Source organism: Pelophylax lessonae (assembly GCF_965119305.1).
Source record: "Pelophylax lessonae genome assembly, chromosome: 1".
NCBI lineage: Eukaryota > Metazoa > Chordata > Amphibia > Anura > Ranidae > Pelophylax > Pelophylax lessonae.
Window position 1 is genome coordinate 790,937,266 of NC_138768.1, and position 19,849 is coordinate 790,957,114.

At 41.0% G+C, this 19,849-nt stretch overlaps 1 protein-coding gene across 2 annotated transcripts in view; it reads left to right on the top strand.

Moving 5' to 3' along the window:
- SLC2A9 (solute carrier family 2 member 9) overlaps nt 1-19,849 on the top strand; it is a 532,155-nt gene that overhangs the window by 167,354 nt on the left and 344,952 nt on the right. For both annotated transcript variants that reach the window (XM_082252420.1, XM_082252421.1), the window contains exon 7: nt 8,340-8,472. In XM_082252420.1, coding sequence (XP_082108546.1) covers nt 8,340-8,472 — 133 coding nt within the window. The remainder of the gene's footprint in view (nt 1-8,339; nt 8,473-19,849) is intronic.

The window sequence follows — 19,849 nt, forward strand, 5'->3', positions numbered from 1 at the left end:
CACCAGACCTCCTGTGTAAATCTAAATTGGTAACCTGCTTTAAAAGCGTCGCCTATGGATAATAAAATTTATGTTGATTATTGCCATTGCGCTGGCCTGCTCAATTTTATTTTCCAAACGTTTTTTTTATGGAGAATAAAGAGGTACATAGTACAGCATAAAGAATGAAGCATATAAGATACAGTAACAGTTTTCAGATACATAGCAATTGGGATCTTTAGAAATGCAACTATTGAACAGAAGAGAAACTACAACTGATAGTTATAATGTTATGTAATGTACCTCATGTGGAAAATGGATGGGGGATCCGAGATTGTAGAAGGGGCCCAGTAATATGTTGTAAGGGAAATGGGGTCGTCTTATTGGGGAAGCTGATTTATATGTGAGCCAGTGTTTTTTTGCCCCCTCTATTATTTCAGTGTAGTTCTTTCTGCCAATGGGTCTTGAATCCCCGATGGAGGGTCATGGACAAGAGCGTGGTACAATGTGGTGTATTGAGAGAGTCCTTGGGGGATGTGTTTTAGAGGGTGGATATGGATGGGTGGTTTTCCTTTAGCTTTTAGCAGGCGGTGAACTTATGCTAGAGAGAGGTGCTAACAGCAGTAATTTTGGTGTACCTGTAGTTTTCCATCTGAGTTTATGCTAAAGATAGGTTTGATAGAGGTTACGGGGTGGAGGGGGGGGGGATGGAGAAGGGGAATAGAAGAAAAAAAAATGGGAGATAAGAGAAGAAGGGGAGGAAGGTAATGGGGGGGGGTATTGGGGTAACTGGTATCTCCCCTGCTCCCTCCTGGTGTCACTTTGCAAGGGTAGGATTAGAAATAAATATATAGTTAGAGATAGAAGTACCAGCCCAATACAAACCTTCCCTATTTCTGGGGTATCCGCTTTTAACGGAGTGGGGAGAGATTGTGTCAGATCTAAAGTCTAAACATGCCCACTTACTGCTAAATTTCCTTGTGAAATATGGATTAATTCTTCCGTTTCTGCTATCTTATTTATGCGGTGGAGCCACTCTTTGATTATTGGGGGGTGGGGTGAGTTCCAATGCCTCAGCAGGCATAGTTTTGCTGCATTAACCATGTGCATGGCTAATGATTTGTGATAGGTTTTATGTGGGAGAGTTAAATGATGTAAGAGAAATTGTGCAGGGGAAAACTCCAGTGTGGTTACCCGTGCTATTATACGTTTAACTTCTTGCCAGAAGGGTTGGATTCATGAACATGACCACCAGATGTGTTGTAGCGACCCCCGATCTGAATGGCATCTCCAACATGTCACAGGGATTCTGGGATAGAATTTATGCAGTGGGTCTGAAGTGCGATACCAGCGTGTTTGGATTTTGTATCCATTTTCTTGGGTGGATATATTGATTGAGCTCTTATGTATGTTTGTATATATCTATTCCCAATCTTCCTGTGAGAGGGACAGAGCAAGTTCCCTCTCCCAGGAAGTGCAGGCTTTGCTTGTATTCGGGAGAGTTTTCTCGAAGAGTAGAGTGGATTACAGCTATGAGGTTGTGTTGTGGGCCTTGAGCATGAACATTTACGATTCAGAAGCGGACATATTGTGAGAGTAAAAGGTATGTCCAAGGGGGTATGGGTGTTTTATCCATGCGATTTGCTATTGCTGATGTGGACAAGAGATTATTTCTTTTGAAAAACTGATGTGTGAGTATTTTCTCGTGTGACCAGTGGTTAGAAAAATACCGGTTGTTCACACCTTGGGAAGGGGGGGGGGGGGGTGTAGTCTTGGTTTTTATCTAATTGGCGTCAGTGGGCCTTGAATGGTCGAAATTGGGATGGATTTGCAAACTGAATGAAAACAGAGAATAGTTGGGCCAACTAGAGGGTGGGAGCGCAATGCTGATAGAATGTGTTTATCTAGCAACCAGGGCACTGAATCTAGAGGTAGGGATGTGAATGCTGTTTACAAGGGAACCCAATCTTTGTTTGAATTGTGGACATTCCAGTCTATTATTCTGGAGAGGTGAAATGCTTTGTAGTAGTTCTGCAGGTCCGGTAGACCTATCCCACCCAGATAATTCGGTAGTATAAGCTTACTCTTGATTTATGGCCCCCCCATAAAACTTCTGTGCAAATTCTTTTGTAAGTTTTACAGGATGCTGGTGGGAGGTGTATGGGGATGGTTTGGAGGATATATAACAGGCGGGGGATTAATTTTAAGAATGGCTTCTCTACCACACCAAGAGAATGTAGGTTTACACCACTTTTTGAGATCTGAGGTCAATTTGTTAAGTAAAGGAAGGTAGTTTTTTGCGTAAAGTTCATGGAGTTTAGAAGAGATATGAATGCCTAAAAAATGTGATGGAGTCTGTCTTCCATTTGAATGGGAAATGTGCTTGGCAATGTGCAATAGAACGTTGTGGAAGGGACACATTAAGAGCAAACAACTTTGAAAAATGTATTTTCATATTAGATAGTGTGCAAAAATAGCTTAAATTCCTTCCAAACCACTGGTGTAGTGATGAGCAATTCTGTAAGGAATAGTAGGATATCATCAACAAATGCTGATAATTTGTATTCTCTGTTGGCCACCTTCACCCCCCTTATGTCTGGTTTGCATCTGATGCTGTTTAAGAATGGTTCCAGAGTTAATATGAAGAGGACAGGGGATAGGGGGCAACCCTGTCTTGTCCCGTTTTTGATGGGAAAGGCATTAGACAGGATATTATTAACATAGACTTTTGCTACCAGATTGACATATAGGGACATGATGAAGCCTAGCATACGTTTACCTAATTCAAGTGCATTTAGAGTTGCTTCCATGTAATCCCAGGCTACACTATCAAATTACTTCTCGGTATCTAGAGAGAGAAAGAAACCTTTTTGATCTGAATGGGTCAGGGCATGATGTAGTTTTAAGGGCCTTATGGGGCAGCGCAATTTTAAAGCGTGACATGTTTGGTAGCTATTTACTCGGCATAACATCATGTATTATATTTTACTGAAAATTGGGTTATATATTGTTTTTTGTTTGCATTATAATTAAAAAAAATATTTTTTTTTTTTCCAAAAATATTGAATTTGAAAACACAGTTGCGCAAATGTGATATAAAAAATTGTAACACCCGCCAATTTATTCTCTAGGGCTCATTCTTCAAAAAAAATACATAATGTTTGGGGGTTATAAGACATTTTCTAGCAAAAAATGAAAAACATTAAAAGTTTAAGTCACCATAAAGCTCCTTTTGTTTTTATGACCCCCAGATTTTTTTAAAAGCACCTCTGCCTAGTAAAAAACATCAACCCTTCATAGTTTCCATCCTAGGAAAACAAATTCTTTATTATAATCAGGACAAATAGATTTCCATGAGGGACAAGTAGATTGGGACCCTAATTTAGTCCATGGGTAAGTATTTTTTTTTTTTTAAATGACCACACCCCTGATGCTTTTTAGCATTGGGTGAGGGAGAGGAGTTATGTTATGAGAGGTGTTCCCCAAAAACAGAGGTACACCTCCCCAAGCACCAATGCCCTGTGGTGAACAGCAAAAGGCCTTTGACACGTGCCCAGGAGAGAGTGTTAAAGCGGAGTTCCGGGCACAGAATCGTTTTTTTTTTTTCAATCTCCCCCTAACAATCACCCTTACACATCGATACATCCGCTAATCCTGGTTAGAATGGTGAAATAATGAGTTTGCAAGAATAAAATCTTACTTTATATAATTTCTGATGTGCGGCGCCATCTTTGTTGTGGATTGCCGAGTCCGTTGTGGGGAAATGTCTTCCCTTCTTCCTGATTCCAGTGGGCGTAGGCCTGTGAGTCAAGAAATGAGAACAGTGGTCGGCCGCCCATGTGACTGCAAAGTGCATCATGGGAGGGCCGAGGAAGAGCTCCCAGGACGCATTGCGGCAGGAAGTGACGAGGAGAGCCGAGGCACAGGAGGGAGGAAGTCCTTTGAAAGGTGAGTATACAAACCTCTGTAAACAGGTAAGTGAAAAAAAAAAACTATGGGAATATCCAATTCTGACTCAGCGGAGAGTAAGGAATACAATGCAGTAATTATTAGAAATTGAATTTTGTGCCCGGAACTCCGCTTTAAAGCATTAGTAAAGTCCACTTGTTTATTTATATCTACAGGTAAGTCTTTAATAAGGTACAGTAAGTATCTTTTGGCTGTACACCATTTAGGAGATATTTACTTTAGCAGTCAGTGACATGAACAGCGCATGTGTAACGAACTCTCAATGGACGGCATGCTGTACCTCTGCCATGTCTCCCACGCATGAAGTCACTGCTGCTCAGCCATTCAAACGGTCAAAGCCCACAAACCTGAAAGGAAGACTGGGTGATAATGGAAGTATGCAATGCATACTAGCAGATTATGCTCCTAACTTGCAGGGGGAACAATTTATTTTCATTTTTTTTTTTTTGCAGTTTATTACTGCTTTAACAAAGGATAAACCTATTTGCCACCCCTATTTGGGGGTAAACATGTGGTCACCCACTTCTTGGTCCTGCCTGGTTTTACTATGACCGGGGTTATAAAATGTAACCAGAAAACACTTTTTTTTTTTTTTAAACAATTTTTTTAACTGTACATTTTAAGTTGCAAAACGCCAGAGAAAATGTGAGGTGTTTTTCACTGATGCATTGAGCTACTTGGAATCATCTTTTGTTTCTTGTGGTGAGATTATTTATGATACTACACAGTCAGCTGGCATATAAAACTCTAGACTACCTTTTATATGTTTACCTTTATATTCTTAGCTGTTCTGTTGAACAAAGCCTGATGTTACAGAGCTCAGAAGTTCTAACTAAAATATACACATACAACTGACCTAAAAAGAGTGACTTGTTCACCTACCTCTTCCTGCCTGCCCTAATAGAGTTTCAATAGAGAGAGTCTGAAAAGTATTAGTTCTGCTATGTGACACAGGAGTCTTGCAGGCAGTCTGTATTAAATTATTATTTGTAGAAATGTTATATACATGCAAAAAAAGGATATATGCATTTGTTTAAAAAAATGTCTAAACTTAAAAAAGTAATATAAAACTTTAAAAAAACAATATAATCACTCATAGGATTTGAGTTTAGTGAATAGCTCAGACAATCAGATGTTTTGTTTTATGCTGTGGACATGATGCACAAAGTTTTCCATCATTGATATTATGTTTGTTCACTGCCTTGCTGAATTAAAGTGCAGGACAAACCTGCCTGAACTGTTTCAGCAGGTTCTGTCTCTTGTATGCTTTACGCTGCCAGTACTAGTTGAGGCTTTATATTATGGCCAGGCTGTATTACCAAATTTGACAAGTAGGTGGTGCTGCAGGTGAAATCTGGAATTGCATCTTCTAAGCTCAGAAAAACTTGGCCTCTGTATGCGTGTTACTACATGCAAGGACCAGAAAAAAACAGTACCGGAAACCTCATTAAAATAGTTTATACAGTGTCCATCTTCATGTGCTGTTAATTTCAAAATAAATCCATACTGTAAAAATGAACTCTGTTAAGGCAAAGCAACCAAGGATAAAATACAGATAGCACAAACGCACTATGCGTGTTCAGTTTCCACAGCACACTTGAATAAACAAAGCCGATTTCTGTAGTATAAAAGCAGAACTCTTATATAAAAAAAGAAAATAACAGTCTGCCACTTAATAGGAAGAACAAATTGGACATGGAAATTCAATTATTGTAGACAAATTTTAACGCATTTGAAATGCTTGAATGGTGTAAAAGGAGTGGTGGTTAAAAGCTTTGTTTAACAAAGAGAGAATGGAGCTTTTAAAAAGAAAACTACTGGCTGCTAGACTAAACTTTTTAACAACTTTGAATAGTAGACCATTCCCCGCTATGGTGAAATGTATTGGTGTTTGTGTGTAGCACCGCAACGGTGGAGACACCTTTTGCTGCTTTCTTCTTGACTCTGGAATATGCTGCATATATTAATAGGATCCAACTACCATTGTTTTGTCTTTTACATGCTGGATAGTGGCATTTGCCAATTGCAATGCTACAGCCAAGCTTACTGATGCAGTTCTTCATTCATTGAGACCGTTCTATTTATTTGTACTTCTCACATCCCTGAAGTGTGTATGTAATCATGTCACTTAGAACTCTATATTGACTTTATTTAGAGAATAGTTTAGAGTTGCATGAGATGAGCCTTTGTTCACCAATGTTCAGCTCTGGATTGCAGCTGCTATTGTTTAATTACGGACTACAGCATACCTCCCAACTGTTCCAGAATGGGCGGGACCAACCCAAGATTTCATTGAAATCCTAGTGTCCCATAGATCCAGGCCAAATCTCGGAGCCCAGGGCTGGAACGAACTCCCTGGAACTGGGTTCCACTAAACCCTTGCTTCAAACCTCCTGCAGTGCAGCCGTTTTCCCATCCTCTCCCTTCTGCCAGCTATACTACAGTGGAATCTAAGGTGTTTGCACACAGTGCCCCCCCAATGCTTTAATTTCCACTCCCCTTTGTGCCTCTCCTGCTGCTCCAATTCACCATGTGTTACCTCCACCCAGCACTGCTGGTTCTCTCCCTCTCCCTACCACTGGTTGCAGCTGCTGCAGGGCACAGGAGGATCTGGTTCAGGTGGAGAATGTGGTTGCAAATTGCTCCTTTGTTCATTTATAATTGATGAATAGTAATGATGTTTTTTTTGGGAAAATCTTTGCTGGGGAAAGTTAAGAAGATGTTTGCTGGAAAAATGGGTGATGGAGGATTTTTCGCTGGGGGCAGAGGGGAATTCTTTTTTTTGAAAAGAGAGAAGGAGGAATTGGTACTGAGAGGGTGTCAGAATTATTGCGGAAGGAGATGCCTGTTCTTTTGTCATATTTGCCTTTTCTGACTTCCTGGCTCTGCCAGATTCCAATGACTGTCAGAGGCCTGCAAGTTTCTGTGCATGCATGGGGGTTTCACACATTCCTGTGAATGCACAGACACTTAACTCAGCTCTGCCATGTCATTTCGACATCCGGAGTGTCTGTGCATGCTAGCTATTGTGCCACAGGTGTCATCTTTGCCTATGTGAGGATGCAGCAAGGTGACCAAGGACTACAAAAAAATATCTATATATTATTTAACCCCCTTCACCTGCCTTATAAATAAATGATGGCAGGAGGGTGGCTCGCTCATTCTGGGATGATGTCATATAACATTGTTCTATTCTCGCCGCATTTGCATGCCCGCGGGGGTGCACAGCACGGCTATCGACGGCGCTCTGTTTTCCTCGGACACGGGGCATACCAGATCTTGGTAAAGAACTGATGATGAGGCTCTTTGCCCATGTGATCAACTGTGTCCAATCACAGCGGATCACATGTACACAAAGAAATCCTGGTTGTTGGCTTTCCTCTCCTCATACTGACAGCATGAGAGGAGAGTGGATTTGCGCATTTTTCCACAGGAGAGACCAGCACAGATAGTCAGGGCACTGATTATCAGTGCAGTCCCAGCAGCGATGCCAGTCAGTGCCAATCAGTCCTGCCTTTCAGTGCTCATCAGTGCCTGCTTATCAGTGCTGCCACTTAGTGCTGTCAATCCGTGCTGCCTATCAGTGCCCATTAGTGCTGCCTATCAGCGCCCATTAGTGCTGCCGATCAGTGCTCATCAGTGCTGCGTATCAGTGCCCATCAGTGCTGCATATTAGTGCCTCCTCATCAGTGTCCATCAGTGCAGCCTATCAGTGCCTAACAGGGCAGCCTTATTAGTGCTCATCAGTGAAGGAGAAAAATTACTTATTTACAAAATTTTCTAACAGAAACAAAGAAAAACTTTTTTTATCAAAATGTGTGCCCTTTTTTTGTTTTTTGTTTTTTAGCAAGGAATAAAAACCAGAGGGTGATTAAATACTACCAAAAGAAAGCTCTATTTGTGGGGAAAAAAGGATGAAAAAAATATTTTGGGTAAAACGTTGCATGACCTTGCAAATGTCGTGCAAAGTGTGACAGTGTTAAAGAACCCCCCAAATTGTGTAAGAGGCAGTGGGGAAGAGTTAAAGGAGACCAAGTCATATTTATGGGTAAAATTCTGCTTTAAGTGGTTAATTCAATGATTTATTGGTGAAAATAATTTTGGTGGATAGTGGGATAGGCTGAAGGGGTCAAATACATTAAGTTCGCAACTACACTCCAGACTCAACCTGCTTATCAGCAGCAACATCCAGGAGCTTTTGTGACTACTCAGACCGATCTATATGTTGTGGTATCGCAGGTAAAAGACCCCGGAAACCCACCATGAAGTGTGAGTCTTGTGCTTGGCTGCCCAGCCATAGTGGCGGCAGTGTTAGGGATCCAATCTAGTAGCAGTCAATAGGATTCTTATGTTATTAGTCACTACAAACACAATTTTCTTCAATCTTTTAGGAATCCTTATGGCCCTGCTTATTTGGATTTATTCTGATCCCAGCTATGATACAGATGATGGTTTTACCCTTTTTCCCTGAAAGTCCACGCTACCTTCTCCTACAGAAGCAAGACACCAAGAAAGCAGAAAAAGGTACTGTATGTCGCCGCCAGATGAGGAATTAATGCAATGTGCCAGAGACATGTAAATATTCAAAGTTTACCTAGTCCCGCTGTCATAGCAACTCTTGTCAGAAATGACAAGTACACATTTTACATGAAAGCATTGCCACAAATTACAAAATGAAAATAGACAAACCGGAGCATCTGCACGGACATTTTAAACATTAATAATTTGGGAATCAGGTACTTAATTTTTATTTTTTTTTTATCACAGGTTAAGATTATTTGCCCTAAATAACTTGCTGTCTGACTATATTGTATCTTTTCATGCACCTTGTTCCAGTTTCTTAGGGCTGGTTCACACCACTTGCAGTGTGGGATATAAACGTTTCCTTGTGCATTTCTCGCAACGCACAGAAAGACGCTGCCCCCCCGCCCCCCCCCCCCCCCGCAGATGTGTGCAGGTGCCAATAATAGTTAATGGCATCCTCTTGTATCTGGCAACCACGGGTGCTTTTGTGGCTATCAGTACCCTTTATAAAAATGTGTCCGCATGTACTTTTTGTTCATTCCTGAATGTTCAGCAGTCCATTGAAGATAATAGGCTGCCAAAAATGTGTGGGAACGCACAAAAACGAGCACGCTCAAATGCACCTTTAATTGTGTGAACCAGCTCTTAAAGAGGAACTGCATTCTGCTTACATAATTTGTAATAAAAACATTTTTGCCATTCTGAAGCTTCCCTTCAACCATTTTTTCATATTATTTTATATATACTGTGATTCTGTACTTGCCAAACATGCTGCAGAAATCTCCCTCCACAAAGTCTGGCTGCAGCCATTTTGACTGTGGGCAGCTGAAGCTGCTGACTGTTCACTTCCTGGATTTACACAGACACACAGAGGCACACAGACACACACATACACATACGCACACGCACACACACAGACATATATATATACACTGCTCAAAAAAATGAAAGGAACACTTTTTAATCAGAGCATAGCATCATGTCAATTAAACTCCTGGGATATTGATCTGGTCAGGTAAGTAGCAGAGGGGGTTGTTAATCAGTTTCAGCTGCTTTGGTGTTAATGAAATTAACAAAAGGTGCACTAGATGGGCAACAATGAGATGACCTCCAAAACAGGAATATTTTTGCAGGTTTAAGTCACTGACATTTTTTCCCCCTACTCATCTTTTCTGACAGTTTTTCACTAGTTTTGCATTTGGCTACGCTGGTGCAGCGGGTCCTGGGTTCCTCCTCCTGCATGACAATGCCCGGCCTCATGTGGCGAGAGTATGCAGCCAGTTCCTGGAGGATGAAGGAATTGATACCATTGAATGGTTCCCAATAGAACACCCTTGGGACATTATGTTTTGGTCTATCCAACACCACCAGGTTGCTCCTCAGTCTGTTCAGCAGCTCAGTGATGCCCTGGTCCAGATCTGGGTGGAAATACTCCAGGACACCATCCATTGTTGCACTCAACATCTTTGGTCGACCATTAATCATAGACTAGGCCAACTTTATGTAGAGCAATAATTATTTTTTTCAGATCTTCAGAGAGTTCTTTGCCATAAAGTGCCATGTTGAACTTCCAGTGACCAGTATGAGAGAGTGAGAGCGATAACACCAAATTTAACACATCTGCTCCCCATTAACACCAGGGACCTTGTAACACTAACAAGTCACATTACATCGGGGAGGTAAAATGGCTAATTGGGCCTAATTTGGACATTTTCACTTAGGGGTGTACTCACTTTTGTTGCCAGTGGTTTAGACATTATTGACTGGGTGTTGAGTTATTTTGATGGGACAGCAAATTTACACTTTTATACAGGCTGTACATTTCTTCAGTGTTGTCACATGAAAAGATATAATAAAATATTTACAAAAATGTGAGGGGTGTACTCACTTTTGTAAAATAATATATATATATATATATATATATATATATATATATATACATACACACACACACACACACACACACACACACACACACACACACACACACACACACACACACACACACACACACACAGACACATGCATACCACCTACTGTATATACAGACAGACAGTCACACTCACACCACTGCTTGCCTGAACATTTCTCCTCTCTTGCTGATTACTCATGGATCTCTGCAGTCTCCTGTTATCTCCACCCTCATCCAGCCCCCTTTAGCTGGATGAGGGTGGAGATAACAGTTGACCTTTTCAATGGTCAACTTAGACCATTGAAAAGGTGGGTAGGAGGCGTTGTAGCACCTAAAAGAAAGAACCTTATGTTCTGCTACAGGGTTCACAATGAACTAGAAACAGGAAAACATGGTGATGAATATTAGCTATATAATATGTGACATTGTATGGACCCTCCCGCCCATACATACCATCGAGTGACCGGAATCCATTCACGGACCGCCGGACATCACATCACCCTATCAGGAGAAGACCTATTAAGCCCGTTTTCCCTTTGGGATACCCTGGACCCCCAGGGACGCCCTGCAATATTCTCCCCTACTACAGAAGTGAGCTAGGAGCCAACGGAAGGAGCATCCAATTACATGTTAAATACCCGCTCTATACCCCTGTGTGGGGTGGGTATATCTGGTTAGTAGGTCTTTTTTCACTAGGGGTCACCCTGCACCTCGCCAGTCACCCACCACGGGGTTACCGTAAGGTTGTTTTCACCATTCACCTGTACACATATCAAGCTATGGACTAATACTTTTTTCTTCTTTTTTTCATTTTTATTTAACACCAATCCAATACTGGCTATTAGGACTTTATTCCAGCCAGATATCTAGTTGTCATTTATCGTGCACTTTCCTGCACCATTTGTTGTGACATTCACTTGTTTATTTGTTCAACTATTTCTTTATTTTTACTTTATTTTCAGTGCAATTTACTAAGCACTTTGTGTCACTAGCACATACCATTCCCACTACCGTATTTATTTATTCATTCAGTTATTTTATTTATTCACTTGAATATTTATATTTCACTTTGGCACGCACATTGCACTTTACCACTGGTTATTTATTTAGATTGTATCTTATTACATGTGGATTGCATATATATATTTTTTAAGTGTATATTTAACTATATTTATTCACTATTGTAAAATTTTATATACACATTTGTTGTGCACATTTTATACCACACGTATTTATTTATTTATTGATACCCACCATACAGGCAGCGCCAATTACCCAATTTTCATTCAAAAATCTACTAGGGTATAGGCAGTTTTAGGCTAGAAATACACATATAGATTTCTCTCATTCAGCCCACAGGCTATTGAATTCAGAGACAGCCAGGACCTGAAACTGTCTGAATACTCGATCATCCAGTCAGTCCACTGATTGGTTGCAGTTACTGTTTCACCAGTTATTTTACCTCCCAGCACCTTCAATAAAAGTTGATGAAAAATTCTACTTTTTTTCAAGCCGGTTGGTGCCAACAGTGCCACCCATGGCTTGAATTTTGACCAGTTATTGATGAATCATCCAACATTTAAGGCATGGGTGGCAAGCTTTAGGCCTCATGCACACTGGGCATTAAAAAATGCTGTTTATACAGTATTTTTTTTCTTCAGCCTGTAGAAGCAGCTCTATGTTAGCCTATTTGTCTGTGCACATTTGGGTATTTACAGGCATATTTGCAGAGGAGCATTTTCAGGTTAAGGAATAAAAAACATTACATGTGCATTTTAGAGAGGAGATTTTGTGTACAAAAAATGCTTTACGAGCATAAACGCGCTTAAACGTGGCATTTCGGAGCGTTCAACGTTTTCAAGTATACATTAATTATAGTGAAAAATGAGAAGAGGGGAATGTTTTTGGTAAAAAAAACACCTATAAAAGCATATGCCTATAAACACGCATAAACTCTTGTGCAATACAAGCCATTTTTTAATGTTTTTATGCTGCTACAGGTTCTGCCATTTTTTTTTCAGTCGCCTAGTGTGCTTACTCTCACTTTTACTCTCCTTTCTTTTTTTCCTCTCCTATTTAGTTATTTTCTCTCTTCATCACCTCCCTGTCTCTGTATTCTCCTCTATTCTTTATCTTTCCTTGCTCTCTTTCTCTTACCTCTCTCCACCTTCTCTATCGCTCTTCTTTCTATTTCTTCCCCTCAAACTTTTTACCTATTCCTATCCCGTCTCTCTCCCCTATACTATCCTATTTCTCTCCTCGTAGTGTACAAGACAATAACCATTGCAACTTCTCATTCAGGCTTAGTACATTTTGATTAGTGATGCAAATGAGATTGCTATGTATCCTTCAACATTTGTCATATTGTATTCCTGCCGGGTCTCAATCTCCCATCTGTGAAGCTACTGTAATTCCTAAAGACATGCCTGGCATCATATTTGACATTGTGATTAATATAATTACATACATTATTCTGTTTGAAGTTAATGGCTTTATTGTACAGATGATTGCATGGTCAACCTGTGGCCATCCAGCTGTTGCTGGTCTACAGTACATTATGGTTTATTACAGGTCAGTGCTGACATCAAGGGCAACACTAGTACCAGAATAAAGAAAACGTTAAAGGAGGAAAATTCTCCACAATGAATATATACAGTACAAATGACTGTGGAAAAAAAGGGGGCAAGTTTACCAACAGCACTTTTTTAAAGAGTACCTCTATTTTTGTTGGGGAAAAAACAAACCCCTCTAGGTAAACAAAATGTACATCGGAGCATCGGAGCCACGATGCATCGGAGCCACGGCATATGTACACCCCCTCCACTGCCTTTGCTGCTGAAGGAGGAGCAGTTTGTAGGCAGGCGTAATTTGCCCTCCATCCAGTAGGAGGCGTAGTGCCATTGTACAGACTGAATGGAGGTTTAAACTAACATTGTTTCTCTACAGACCCTGTAGGAGACTCAGGGAGAGCAGCTGTCTGATTGGACGCTGGTGACCTTTAAAGACCATCTTAGGTGGGACAGTTCTAATCAATAGCAGTGCCCTACTGTGGTTGGTGCACATTGTGCAGAGAGAGGAACCACACTGATCAAGAGAGTGATTTAGCCCCATGGTCAGGTTCCTGCATGAGGAGGGAAAGCTTAAGAACATTGCTGTTTCCTCTGCTGTCCACCGGCCAGAAAACATAGATTCTGTTAATTCTCCTCAAGATCCACTTGTGCCACCACTCCACCAGTCAGCTACCCTACTTGCAGATGCAGTGCCCGGTAATGTAGACCATGCCTGTGTAATATAGTAACTACTAAGAGCTACTGTGGGCTGCCAATGTTACTGTATTTGTGCCTGTACCGCCAGTGTTACTGAATGTGCTATACCAAGAGAATCTGGAACTGTTACCTCAAGTGTGAGCCAAAGCTACAATGGCTCATGTACTAGTGCTAGAGATTGCAGATTGCAACTCTACAAAACAAGAACTGTTCAACCATTCTCCTGGACTCGGTGTGTTTCCTCCAACTTGGGTATGGACCTCCTGGCCACATGCAGAGGGGAAGGCAGCTATAGCCCCAGCTGCTCTGCCCAGTCCCACAGCCATCATTAAGGATTTTAAAGATATTGTATGATCCATGGGTTCAAAATTCTATCAAAGCATGGGGAGGTATCTCGCAGGATGCTAACCAACTTTTCATTGATCATGATTCAAATAAGCTTACGCTTCATCACCACCAAGTCTATTATCTGTTTCTTCCAAGTGGTCGCAAGGGCTATCCTGGCCACAAGAAACATAAAATAAATCAAAGTTTGAGTGTGTCTGGTTACCTCTGCGACAGGTTCATTGAGTAAAGCTACTTTAGGATCCTTTACAATGTTTACCATAGATCAGGGCATGAACTTGTATTCAGAAGCGCTTGATCTTGCTATATGACCATGTGTGTAACATTGAACCCACATGGCCACAGCCCTGAAAACAGAGTAAGGAAGAATCCAGGTACATTTTGGAGATGCATTCAGGCACCAACAGGACGGGACCTAAAAGCCGGCCACTACTAGCAAAATATTCAACTCCTTTGTATGACCTGGTTGATCAATCTCTCTAGTCTTCCTCAATAATTTCCGCCCCTTAATCCATTTCCCAAGCAAGCATAAAGGGTAATTTGCCCACGATACTGGCAAAGTATTTATACAGCTTGGAAATGCCGGCCTTTCGTCCCTCACCGCAATGGCATCTGTTTTCAAAAGCCGTCTGGGTTGAGATACAAGTGGTAGAACCTTGATGAATGAATTGAGCTAATGTAGTATTTGTTGTAAGCGGTAAGTCTCGAAAGGCCGGCATGTCAAGCTGCTAAGTGTAATAGGAGGTGGGACATAAACTCCTATGGTTAATAAAATGACCAATGCGATAAAGGCCTTTATTCAGCCACCATTGAAACTCTTGAAGACAGAGGCCAGATGGAAATGGCAGGTTATGAAAGAGAGGCACGACAGGAGTGTGGGAAAACTGTATAGTGTCAGACTTACAGGTTGAATCCCACAAACAAAGAATGGGACAGGGTAGGGCAAATTACCACCGGCCGGATCTTCAAAAGGAGAGATCAGAGGGCTGCATTGCACAGGCTTGGGCTTTCAGCGCTATCCAATCTGTTTTGTAAGATCTAAAGTATAATTGAGTCAGTTGGATAAGTTGTGCTGCCTTATAGCATTTTATGAGGTCCGGAACCCCCAGCTCACCGGCCTCTTGTGTCCTGTAAAGCATGCAGTGGGAGAGTCTATGGCTCTGGGGATGCCAAATTAATTTCAAGAACTGGCTTTGAAATCTCCAGAGGTTTGGAGCAGTAACCGACATGGGGAGGATTCTAAAGTAATATAAAATTCTAGACAAAAGTACCATCTTAACTGCAGCTACTCTGCCTATTCAGGAAAATGGCCCATGAATGACCACACCTCCACGTATCGTAGCAGTTTAGAAAATAAATTTGTGTAATTGGTTTTAAAAAGAAAAGCCACCGTGGGATTCAATTTAATCCCCAAATACACTAAAGATTTAGGTTGCCAAGAAAAACTATAGTTTTGCTTTAGGCATCCTCATCCAGATTAATGTTAAAAGCTTTCAATTTCTCCCAATTAGCCTCCAATATTTGAAATGTCTTATTAAAACATAACTGGGGTAAAGTTTGTTAAATATTATCTAGTCTTCAGAGTAATGATTTTACCAAATAAATTCTGATGTTGGAAATTGATGGCCTTTGCATTATTCTCTGCCTTTGGATCCACCTATGTGTGCCAATAGATTTTTTTCACACCTGAAAACAGTGTTAGGTCCATCTCAACCTAAAACAGATAATTCAGAAATGTGTGTTCAGCTGAAATTAACATCCTACAGGCCAGCTAAGCCATTAACGACAAGGACAGGGATCATGCTGAAATGAAACCCAGTTACTATTCAGTGCACGTTAATGGTAAACATGAAAAAATATGTTTTTTGTATGTGCCTGTTAATGCGGTATTAAACCCAAAATTAAAAATGTAATATACTGTAGCTTACCAATCATTAGATGTGGTGGCTGCATTTGTTTTCTTTTTTTAGGCTTTTTTCTGCTATTTTTACCCGGTGATCTGCCCAGTAACACACCTCCTGTATTAGAGTGCTCCCCCTCTGGATAAGGAGCACAGGGGGCACTTTTGGTGAGAGTGAAGTGTTAGATGTACTATCAGATTTAAATAAAATAACAATATAAAGCTGAACTGCAGCTAAAACTTTATAAGTAGTTACAGCAACATTTTTTTTCTCTTTTGGGAACCCCTGGCACTCCTGCCAGTGTTAAATGTTTTGTCTCATCCCCGTAACTGATACATTCTAAAGCTTGCAGGCAGGTAGAGGTTGACGCTGCCCCAGTTGGGAAGATTGGAGTTAATTGTGTTTCCCAGTTCTTTTGTTGGTGGGCTTTCCTGGGTGCGACCCAATGGTTCTGCGCATTATAAGGGGCAGTAGTTCAAAGCCGAAGGGGCTTGGCGCTAGAGAAATGTATTGCTCATCCCCATGGCCAGAGTCTTGATTGCCAGTGTCAATCCGAAATCTGAGTTTCCGCTATTAGGGGAGATTGCTGGGACTTGCATTGCTCCCTGAAGAAACCTCCTATGGACTCTGCCAAGTATGGACTTTCGTCCTATGCAGGTATGCTGGGGCAACCACAAGCCTGAATTTAAGGACTAGGAAAGTTAGGCAAAGACTGCACTTTATGTTGGACTGTGTGCATGTCATCATGCTAAGTTATTTAAGGTAAAGTTGAAAACGTTGCCTGGTCTGATGTTACTAAAGGGGTGCAATGCAAGTAACCAGCACACAGTCTACAGCCCGGGCTGGTTAAAGCACATTGGTGCATGAAGACAGCAATATAAGAGTTAACACAGCGTGGAGTACAAGAAAGTGGTTACCAAGAGTAATGGGGGTCTACCAAGTGGCCTGTCATGAAGCATGTACATGTGGCAGATGGGATAGCCTTTTGCAGGAGGAGTTATTGTCTGTACTCTCTCCGTTAGCAGATCTGTCTCCCATACAAATGGGAGCAGATCTGCAATGCAGAGGTCCCTAACCTCTGCAATACAGAGGTTAGGGACCTTTGCACCGCCATCAACTTCCATTGTTTTATGATAGGCACTTTTGGCTGTGGACATGGGTCAGCACTTTTTGGCCTCATGCACACAGGATGTTTTGCAAACTCTCTTAGAATCCTTCCCTCGTGGCAGCAGACTTTTGGCAGCAAAAAAGCCTGATCCTTGTAAAAATGGCTAAAGCTTTTTCAAGTATTTAGGCGTGTTTACAGACATCAAGAGCCTGGGCGTTAATTCATTTCATTGGCCAGAATAATAATGTATTCTGGCCATTGAAATGAATTAATGCACAAGTGCTAAATGCGCTTAGAGTTAATGGGCGTTTAGCTTCATCAAGTGTTTTTTCTGCCGAAAGTGTGCTGCTCCTGGACACACTGGCAGTGGGAACCTCTAAAAGCTTCTCCCACTAAAGTCTGCTAAAAGCTTATGTGTGCATGGAAATATAGGCTAACAGGCAGGGAAGTTTAGAGACAGAAAAAAAGACATCTGACACCCCTAGAAGCAGCTGCAAAATCATCCAGTGTGCATGTACCCTAAGTGTACTATATGAGATCCTATCCCTTTTAGAGATAGTCCTAAAGGTCCATTAGAGGAGGGTAGGCCTTTCATAATTCTTAGAAGTTATCCCAACTTTGAGGACTTGGACAGCAGCAAAGGAAGTATGACTACCACCCCAGACTATGAAACAAAGAATCTAATCAGCAAGGGAGCAAGTGCTAAGTGCTTTATCCTAAGTGATGGGCTGTGCCTAACAGGTGTTCTAGAGCCCAAAAGCAATCACCTTTTTGGTTTTGCCTTGGACTCTCATGGTGCCCTCAATTTGCATTATGTAAGACTTGTCCGCGTGATGAATGAAATTGAGTCAGTTTGCCCTTCTTTGCTCGTTCACTTGACATTGAGATGGGAATGAAGTAGACTGAAGTAAATGAAGACATGATGCTTGTGATGGCATGTTTTTGATTAAGAATAAGATTTGACAAGGATTAATATGGCCCTCGGCTTTTTGTTTTATCTGCTAGGAGGGATGCAATTACTTCTGTAATTATGAAGTGCTGCTGGCTGCATCTCAGCGAGGTGGTTTTTTGTTTATCTATGCTCAGCTTTTGGTTGGTGCTTAAGTTCTGCAATTATTTACATGTAATACTAGTGCCAAAACAATCCATTACATTGCCCGTGGCCTGACGGGCTTTGCTTGCTGTACGGCTCAGATTAATGTAATCTATGCTGCACATTATATATATTTCTGTATACAGTTTATTTTATGCATAATTGTAAATCAGAAAGTGGTTTAATATGACAAATAGCCTTGAGACTAGTGACCTGGACACAGGCAATCTTATAATGGGCTTTTTCGTGACGGATGAGTATTGCACTGACAGACTAGCAAGCCTGGGCATGTAAATAGAATGCGGCCATTATGCAGAGTGAATTAGTATTGATTAAGGTAACACCAATAGCCAATCTACTTGTTTGTATTATTGGTCTTTCATGAGAAAGGTGCAATAATAAAAAAAAAAGAAAACACTTGCTTATTTCTAATGTTCACTTGAGACAAGTGTAAAAACAGCTTAGTCCACATATATGAATATTCTTGGATAGAAAAAAAAATCTGTAATAATCTGTAAACCTTCTTTACTTTAAATTCTCATTCCCATGTGTGTATCAGACAACATTCAGTTCAGCAAAGGGCTGAAAAGATATATACAGTAAACCCTTGCATTAATTATGGGTAGAAGTGAAGTTGAGGCACCAAAGAGCAATAATTGTAGCTTTACAAAAAGGAACATTACTGTCTGGAGTAAAACAGTTATTAACATCGAAAAGTCTAGCCAATGCCCTTCAACAGCAGAGAGTAAGAATGTTTATTTCCTTTATCACCATTAGTGGAGTTGTCCAGACCCCACTACCATCCAACGGAGATAGCAATTCTCAAGAAGACAGGAGTGCCGTCCTTTGACCCACACACATCTATTTTCTTTGTATGAACCGATAAAGCCTTTTAAATTAGCTCAGGCTCAAACATCATTCTGCCTTTGCAGCCCACATCTCTTTTTTACCTAAGGAAGGGAAATACCCCCATCATTGCTCAAACTACAGTCCTATACCCTTGCTCAACATTGACCTAAAGTTATTTGCCAAATTTCTCACCTTATGCTTGTTCCCCAATCTTTATTTGTTCATACAAGCCAGGAGTGGTGAAATGTGTCAAAAGAGTGATTCCCATACATTGCTGTATGCAGTCATTTTGTTTATAACTAATAATTATGACAAGAGGAGATGAGAGTGGAGTGCCATTTTGCCATTTTGTCATTCTGATGGGGAGTGGAGACAGACGACAAAAGGCTGTATATGTACAGGAGGGGCAACTTTTGAGAGGAGCTGTGGATTTGGGTATGTTTCCATCAACGTAAGGTCTCAATTTTTTTCCTCAATAACCTTGATGTTACCATTTCCAATCTATTGGCTGACCTTATCATTTATATTAGTTATCAAAAATGTGAAGATATAAAGCAGTAGTAAACCACTGCAATAAAAAAAAAAAAAAACTTTCCCCTGAAAAATAGCATAATGTGCTAGTATGCATTGCATATTAGCACATTATGAAATACTTACTTTAAAAGGAAGCCCTCCAGTGGTGTGCTGAGAGGGCTTCCATCTTCCCCAGCCTTCCTTCTGGGTTTGTGAAGTCTGGATGCGTGAGTAACCGGAGCCGCGAAGACATCACTACTGTAGCACTTTCTTGCATTCCAGCACTTTGGAAGTCTCCTTTCCCACTAATGATTCAGCAATGACTTTGTTGTGTTGAAGATTATAAACTGATTAGTTCACATATGGACTACAAGTTCCAGACCACTTGGT